This window comes from Ornithodoros turicata, chromosome 1 (assembly GCF_037126465.1).
Source record: "Ornithodoros turicata isolate Travis chromosome 1, ASM3712646v1, whole genome shotgun sequence".
Lineage (NCBI taxonomy): Eukaryota > Metazoa > Arthropoda > Arachnida > Ixodida > Argasidae > Ornithodoros > Ornithodoros turicata.
The window spans coordinates 218,436,285-218,445,502 of NC_088201.1; the positions used below are offsets into that span (position 1 = coordinate 218,436,285).

At 45.6% G+C, this 9,218-nt stretch overlaps 1 protein-coding gene across 1 annotated transcript; it reads left to right on the forward strand.

The window, feature by feature from the left end:
• The first annotated feature begins 8,369 nt into the window (after positions 1–8,369).
• Positions 8,370–8,999, forward strand: LOC135394661 (uncharacterized). Its single transcript, XM_064625515.1, has one exon. It carries the CDS (start codon positions 8,370–8,372, stop codon positions 8,997–8,999), a length of 630 nt encoding a protein of 209 aa, XP_064481585.1.
• The last annotated feature ends 219 nt before the right edge of the window (positions 9,000–9,218 follow it).

Genomic DNA, 9,218 nt, shown 5'->3' on the forward strand with positions numbered 1-9,218 from the left:
TTATGTAATGCATGAAAGATGCTTCTGTATGAACCCTTCAGTGTAGTACAGTTACATCCTTGTATGAAATTCAAGCAGCAAAGTAAGTTGGGCAGGCACCGCTGTCCCGCGTAAGCCTGGCCGTAGTGAAACCCTTCTAGTTCATCCCTTTTGTCAGTGTTCGATAATCGTTCTTTGGTTTTTATCGCAAGACACCTGCAACCACCAGGGTTGATGTAGAGGCATCCATAAAATCATGGCTACGTCATGCAAAGGATCGCGAAAAGAAATCCAGGTCCCAAGATGGCACATCGTCTCAGGGTGGCGCCTGCTAGCTTTGATTCGGCATGTCACTGCACTTGCACCACGGCAACCTGTGGAAAATATCATATGATCACAGTAACACCAGGTGTAGGCATTACTTCATGTGTCCTCCTATGGCCTACATGAAAGCAAACATTGTTTTCTGAGAAGAGTTGTGTCCAGTGAATGTTGCAGACACCCTGATGCAAATGTACAGGGTGAATTTAGCAACGGCTACACATTTTAAGTGTGTCGTAGAAATGTACGATGAGATTTCTGGCTCTTCAACTTTACAGGCTGATATTAATTTGCCTGAAGTTTTATCCACATTTTTTCGAATGCTGTCACTTGGTAGAAAAAAAAAGTGATGCAAACCAAATTCACACCCTGTGCATTTCCTATGGCCCATACCGTCAGAAAATCGCCGTGGGGAAAAATCAGAGGGGGAAAATGGCTGTTTGCGGATGGTATAGGCCATAGGGAATGCATGGGGGTGAGAATTCGTTTTGCTTCTATTTTCTTTTCTACAAGGTGGTATAATTTGAAAAAAAAAAATCTGGATAAAGCTTCTTGCAAATGACTATCAGTCTGCAAAGTCTGATGCGCAAGAGACGTTATCTTATATTTTTACGACTCAGTCAAAATGTGTAACCTTTGCTGAATTCACCCTGTAGATATGGCTCGTCCAATCAGTTTTGTCAGAGATTCCGTCATGCAAGTCTTTGCAAGCAGCTGCATGTGTTTAAATGCCATAGGCAACAGGAAATACAAAGAAAAATGCATCCTCTGATATGCAGTGCTTGAAAGCTTCTGTTTTTATGGGGGCATGTAGATACATTACTGTGACGGTTCTGCTGCCCTGGTTACATGCTGTGTATCTATATGAGACTTACGTTTTCTGTGTACATCCTGTATGTTTTTGTCACCATTCTAGTCAGAATGTTTATAAACCCAGCATTTTTATAAACCCTTCTGTGATACCATTATAGTTTTACCTTACTGTGATACGCGTAGAATGACAAGCCCGCGAGATAAGGTAAAAACAATGACGATGAACCGGTTAGAAGCCTGATTAAGTTAATTACGAGACTTTCATGCAGTAATTTGCACTTGTTTAGGTAACAAAGAACATGGTACAGTGAAACTTTATACATGTTCAACTCTTGAAAATAGAGAGAGGGAGGAAGTGGGAAAGGGCTATACAAAAACCTTAGATGGGAGACGGCTTAAAATGGGCACAACAGTTTGGGGAAGCAGTTTAACGTCTGCGATCTGAGGTTTTTGTATAACCCTTCACCACTTTGTCCCTGTCTCTTCTTTCATGAGTTGAACATTTATAAAGTCTCCCTGTACCATGTATTTTGTTACCTGAAGAAGTGCAAATTACTGCAAGAAAGCCTGGTAATAAACTTAGTCAGGCTTCTAACTGGTTCATCGTCATCCTTTTTTACCTTACTGTGATATCTTGTCAAGACTATTTTTATGAAAAGCTACTTTACTCACTCAGCACACCAATAAATGTGTGTTACTGCGACAGTGCCTCTGCTACTTTGATTACATGCCATGTGATAGAATGTGACTTAACCTTTTGCTCTGCACACCCTCTATTTTTGTCTCCATTATGCTTATAAGCGCAACATTTATATCGGCTCCTAGCTGCTTTGATACTGTTCTAGTTTAACCTTACCATGATGTAACTCATTCTAATCAAGACTGTTTTGGTGAAGACTCTCACTTACTCAGTCAGCACACAAATGTGTCTTACCGTGGCAGTGCCTGTGCTCATTACATGCTATGTGATAAAATGTGACTTTTTCTCTGCACAACATGTATGTCTGTCTCCATTCTAGTCAGAGCGCTTATGACCCCAGCATTTATATAAGCTCTGCTGTGATAGTATTAGAGTTTTATATCTTACTTTTAATTCATTTTAGTCAACAGAATGTTACAAAAAGCTGTCCTACTGTACTCAGCACACCAATAAATTTTTAAGCTGAACCAGATATTTGCATCATAATATTTCTTTTACCTAGTAGATATACCTAGTAGGTGTACCTAGTACATATACCTAGCATAACATTAAAAAAATGTCCCAATAAGGTACCAGATCATGTTTTTAGAAGACATCCCAGTGACATGATATGGGTGCTTGTTTCAGCATCCATGAGATGTCCATTGTGACATCATCGGGAGGATTGTGGACGTCCATAGGTAGTCCATATGTCCTGGTAAAGATGTCTTGCTGTCATCCCAGGGACATTTATGGTTTACTGGGTAAACACTCCCGAGCAAAGCACAGAGATCACAGATGCGTCCATTCGCACTGGCAGCTGTGAGCAGGTGACTTCCCGTGCCCTTCCAAACTGGCGACGGCGAGGGCCGTGACGATAGAATCACATAAGTTTCGCTATTCGCTGTGCCCATTTTCTCCGCTTCTATTATAGAGTTAATATAGGAAGACTCTATAAAACGTACTTGACGCGCCGTCAATGGGATTCTCCTATCCCCGAGTGCGACTGCCCGGGTGCAGCCATCCGTTGGTCATGAACACTGTTAGTGGACGAATTTCTGCCCCCTAACTACAGCGGAGCTGCTCTGTTTGTTGTCGACCCTCTGCAGTCACGTGAGATGACAAACGGGGGAACGAGCCGATGGAGGCAACGGCGTCCACAGTAGGAAGCGAGGCCAGCCGTGTAACTGCGTTGAGTACGCATGAATCTTCGGGATACGTGCATAATTGAGTAGTGCTATCGGAATCACAAGGTAAACGTTGCCATATCAAACGTGAATCATATATCATATCTATGAGATTACCTGCAACAGCGCCAACCATTTGCTTTCCACAGACACGGATGAAGATGTTTATCGTCTATGACGTGTTGAAGTGGCGTTTGTATGCTTTGCGAGCGAAATTAATAAACCTTTATCCATCGTAATAAATGTAGACATGCATTTCCGAAGGCGACAGAATTCCAAAGATGAATACACACTGTAAAGCGCCATTTTCATGCTGCTCTGCGAACCAACGGCAACCGGAAATGGCAAAAACGAAACCACCCGCCATTCCATGCTCCGGTTTATCGAGTTTCGTGATAATAAAGTGATGAACGAACGGCAGCACACAAGCAAGTGTTATAGTGGGAAAATATTCACTGCTTATTTGTTTAGCGAATACATATATGAGATACGCACATAGTACGCCGACTTTACATAGCAAGTGATGAATTTAGGGAAACGAGCACGTCAAGTTTAGCGGAATGACGCGGCCAACGGAAGGCAACGCCTTCCATGTCCAACGGATGGCAGCTCCCGCATGGTCACGCTCTTTTCAGCAAGTCCGATCCCCTCCCTGGCTTCTATTATCCTCTTCACTGTGAAACTTTCGATGCAGGTTCACACCAGCACAAGGGCTCGTCTTTTACTTTTATCGACCAGTCTCAACCCAGAAAGACCACGAGTTCAGGCGCATATATACCCACTACTGCGTACCGATTTCCATTATTGCTGTCTTCTTCCATCTGTTTTTCTCTCCAGCACAAGCCCACCGTTCCTTGACGTGGTGGCAAAGAACAAGGTTGTTCTTTACTTCTGCCTCAACTCTACGTCATTCCTACGTTACTTGACGCACTGTTCCCTTAATGAGACTGGGTTTCACTGGAGATCCGGCAACCGATGAGCTGAATGACCATGACACGACACAAACTGAAATAGGAGAAGAAGTAACCATGGCCTCTATTGAATCTATTGAATACCATCAATAATTCTGCGGAAATAAAAGCGACAGTCAAAGACATTCACCGCGCTATCATTACGGAGCATACCTGCTACGCGTATGCTTCTGTTTGGCCTTCCTACTGCTCGGACATTATGCAGGTGTATCAATATGGAAATCTCAAGAGGCAATAGCGCGAAGGCTGCAGCTTTCGCCACATTTCCTCGTTGCTCTTCATCGAAATGTTGGAGAACAAGTTCTGTGTATTCTACTTGTGCCTCTTATTGGCTTCCAGTACGGGTCTTGGAGCTCCTTACAATGTGTGCGACGTAGACCCAAAAACAAGTAATACAAGTGCCATTACCTAGAGCCTTTGTCAGCATTGTAATCGATCTGATACCACCACGTGTTTGGCGAATCTGTATATGTGTTGAGCTTGCTATCTAACTTAAAACATTAGCAGTGAATATGATAAACCAGGAAGCGTCACAGTAGCCTGTATGTTACGGCGAGTACGAGGAAATTTTTTATCTTTATTTCTTTCTTTGACTGAACTGAAGCTGTATCTGAAGACGCCGCGTAAAGACCTGTTCCGACTTATAAGGATTTGCTATATAGCTCTAGCAAATAGCGCGATATTTTCATCCTCGCATTGCTCCAAGCAGGAAAAAAATTGCGCTTGTCGGAGTTGAGCACGTGTCAACTTTTTCAGCGCTAGTATTAGCACTACATTGGTGTTGGCAAATGGTGAGTTTTTATTTACTATGAGTATGTAGTTTTTTATTCTCCTGTATTGTCCTGCAAGTATTTTTACACTTTCAACACTGCGATACGTCCCTGGTACAGAGCTCAACGGGTCACAAAGTCGCACATTCTTCGTGAGACCGCAGAGCAGTAGAGACTATTTTGACGACAGTTTTAGCTACCTCCCTTTTAGTTTGAGAATCATTAGACAACTCTTGCAGTACTTTCTTCAGAGATTACCAAAACATTGTAAGAAATGTACCCTGGTTCCTTTTGATGGTAAAATAATTATTGCATACTAAACAAAAGCATAAAACAACACATTTTCCTCGAACTGCCCCACGCAAGGGCCAAGTTGAAGACATCAAAAAAGGGTGCTTCACCAAACTGTTAAATGGACTATTTAAGGATTTTTTTTTCTGGTTTTCATCAGAAAATACTGACAACATTTTTCTGAGTCTAGAACCAAAATGTTACCTTCGTCATGAGAGGCGTATTTTCGGGAGCGAATTTACAGGTAGCGGCGAAGAGAGTTCAGATGGCGGGGCGCTGTGGCGAGATGCCGCACGGAGAAACAGTGAGCAAATTGACGGAACCAGGTCTGAGTCCAGGACACGTCATCGTAACTTGTCGTGGAACCCCTGAAACAGGCGCCGTAGGATCGCGCGTATGAGTTCGTCGAGAGCGAAAGTCTCCATGACGCGAGCTTCCGCGCGGTGGTCACATCGTGTGGATTTCAACGACATACCGAGACGATGTTGAATTGTTGGTTGCCCTATCCACATCAATATTCGCGGGACCTCCAATGTCATATGCTTCCCAGTGACAATACGGACAACTTTAGATGGCACGAAGCAATCGGACGTCCTGAATGGAAAGACGGTGCGGTGCCATCGATGCTGGTGTTTGTAGTGGACATTTCCGTACTTGGGATCGCCAAGGGGACGCACTGGATACCGAGCTCGGTGTCGTTTGAAACAAGATGTAGTGCCATCCAATACCTGCCCACAGGGAGGAAAGAACATCCGCCTAGACGGCGTAAAACTGTGAGTACTTTTCGTTATTTGGGGCTAACAAGCCAGTCTCTCAGTGCGTGGCCCAAATGCCTATCACATATTTTACAATTCTGTATGTGCATCTGTTATGGTTTTGGTTTTGGTTTACTGCGCTCGTGCGCACCCGATGGTGTTGTGAGAGTGTGCACCTTGAGTGTGCTGCCTTGTTCTCTCACTTCAGTTCGTCAATCGCAACAGTAAAGACTGTCCTACTGCTACTTCCTCCGCATTCCTCATTATTCTGGCGCCGAAATCCGGGAGGAAGGCTCGGGACCAACGACTGATGATTCCTTTGGCTCTCGGCATGCAGGAAGCACAGGACTCAGCCACGAAATATTTACTGCTGCAGAAGCGAAAGTCACTTCGTCAAAGAGTGACGACTGTGCTGAATGAAGCTCAGCAACTTGTCAACTACTTCGAATCTTCCCCTGAGAACGTTAGTAAGATCAGCGTGCGTCTGGAGCGCATCGCTAAATTTTCGGCAGGTCTCGACGATGTGGACGCCAAATTGAAGCCCCTATTTACAGTTGACCAAGCCGACGCCGAGTTCGATAAGGTTATCGGCTATCAAGACAGGATAGCATCTCTGACCTGCCTGTTGAAGAGGGTGATATCTCGACCTTCCTTGCCTGATCCTTCAGCTGTCCCAACAGCAAGTTCCCAGTCTCTTGCGCATCCGCTGGCTTCTGTTGTAGAACGTTCAACGCTCCTTACCTCACCTGGGAACGCATTGTCTCCACAAAATACACCAAGCGGAACCGGCCTCCGACGACGATAATAATTACCCAGGATTGAACTTCTGAAGTATAGTGGAGGTCAGGAGCATTGTCAAGAGTTCTGGATGAGGTTCGACTCCCTTGTCCACAGCAATTGTTCATTGAGCAATACGGATAAGATGTCCTACCTAAGGGCCGTGCTTCACGGGGCGGCTGCAGATTCGATAAAGGGTCTCGAACTCACGGGCGATATGTATGACACCGCTGTTCAAATACTCAAGCAGATGTGTGAAAATCGCGACTCCTTGATCCAGTTCCACCTGAAGCGTCTTCTCAGCGTCCAGACCGTCCATTCATCTCGGAATGTTTCCGATCTACGTCGTCCACATGATTCCGTTCAGGCTCACATTAGAAGTTTGGACGGATTGGGTACAAAGCAGCGTTCATATTGTTCCTTGTTGTACCCGGTACTTCAACAGGCACTTCCTGATGATCTGATGCTAACTTTTCAAAGGCAGCTGCATCAACAAAAGGAAACCGACGTCAACTCAAAATTGCCGCAGGATGAAGCCACCATTGCGAAGATCTTGGAAAGACTGCTCAATGTCATCAAGCTCGAAACGGAGTGTAGGGAGAGTGTAACGATAGAAGGAGCAAGAGTTCCTTCGAAACCTTCGGCGCCGAGGTACAAGAATCTGAGCAGAAAATCACTTAGCCCTGTTCCCTCCGCTGGGGCCTTGGGTGCAGGGTCCCAGAAGCCACCTCCGAGCTCGGGTAAGAAGATAAAGAAGAAGACTGAGCCTTGCTTCTTCTGCGGGAAAGATCACGATGTACGCAAACGCCGACTTGAAGCGGATGTGACTCAACTTCAGGAAAGGCTGCGAGACAGCCATAGATGCTTTCGTTGCGCGAAGCTGAACCAGACTGCCAGGTTTTGTTGAACCATCAGTAGTCTTAAGTGCTTGCGATGCAGCGGCCGTCATCTGACTGTCCTATATAGGCAAGAACGGACGAAGACATCACAGGAAACAGTAAATACCAGTGGCACTTGGCAAAGGTGATCCTCTTCTCAAGAATGCATCTTGCTGCAAACTGCGTATGCCTTTATCCACTCCCCCAAAAGTACAAAAAAGCAAGTTCGAGTTCTGATCTATGGAGGAAGCCAGAGAAGCTTCATCAAAAAGAGTCTGTTCAGGAAGATTCAGTTACAGGTCGTCGGCAAGGAGCATCTTGTCATCATCACCGTGGGGAACTCTGGCAAGGCTGCTGCACATCAAAGGGTTAGAGTTAATCTTCGTTCACAGTACTCTTCACAAGAGGTGACCATTGAAGCCTTAGAGATCCCGGAAATATGCATTAGCAATCTCCCCGAGGTTGATCCCAAGACCGTTGATGACCATAGTAAGGCTGGTATGAGCGTAGCTGATGTGCCCGCAGTCTGCAACGCTACGACAGACGTAGGTGTCCTACTCGGCGTAGACTTCTTCGCATCTGTTGTCAGTGGTAGGCAGCATCGATTTCATGGCAATTTTGTTGCTTGGGAAACTATTTTCGGCTGGACGGTACAAGGACCGTCCGGAGTGCAAGCCGGAGACCACACCGCCATCTTCCACATCATGGTCTCCGACCCTTCTAACGATATGTCTACGGTGCTGCAGTCCTTCTGGAATTTAGAGCACCTAGGAATGACCGCAGACAACGAACAGTCACCCGACAGTGACGCTGTATTACAGAAATTCGAGGACTCTGTTAAGCTCGTCGATGGGCGATATGAAGTTTGGCTGCCGTAGAACCAATCAAACGACTGCTGAGCTACGCTTACGAAGTGCAACTCGTATTCTGTTAAGAGACCAGGAAGTCATGAACCAGTATGACCAGGTCATCCGTCAGTATTTTGACAACAATCATGCAGTACGTGTCAACCCGGAGAAAGCTGTGAAGGGACCAGTTTACTATTTGCTGCATCACGCCATGATAAGGCCTGAGAGAGAGATCACAAAGGTCCGTATTGTGTTCGATGCCTCCTCAAGTTCGCCAGGATTTCTGTCCTTGAATGATCTGCTCCACTCCGGACCCAATCTGAACTCAGACATTCTGTCGTTGTTGCTGAGGTTCCGCATACGGCGCGCTGCTTTGGTTGCGGTCATCGAGAAGGCCTTTCTCCAAATATATCTTCACGGCCCCGACACAGATGCATTACATTTTCTGTGGTACAGCTCAACACCTCTGGTAGGAAAACCCTTGGCCCCGGTTGAGACCTGGCGGATGACCAGGGTGCCTTCCGGAACGAGATCAAGTCCCTTTCTTCTCCCGGCGACTTTTCATCATCATTTACAGAAGTCTGAGGAAGATCACCCGCAAACAGCCGCTCTCCTCTTGCGTAGTTTCTACGTGGACGACCTAGTTATCAGCGTGGACACAACGGCAGATATAGAAATGCTATACGAGGAGACTTGCCAGATTTTCTCTAACGCCGGCATGAAGGTATAGAAATGAGTCACGAATGATGACACCTTACTCCGACGGATTTTTCTATACTCCAATGCCTTAATCGAGTCAGTCACGGGCCAGACAAAGAAGGTGTTAGGGATAAGATGGGATCTGCAACAGGACCAACTGCGGTGTTCTCTTGCATCAGCAGTGAGCTCCTCTTTGGAAAACGAAGTTACTAAGAGACAAGTCCTACAGTCCGTTTCGAAGATATACGAT

Excerpts from the sequence above, each read along its gene's own strand:
- LOC135394661 (XM_064625515.1), top strand. The coding sequence starts at position 8,370 with ATGAACCAGTATGACCAGGTCATCCGTCAGTATTTTGACAACAATCAT.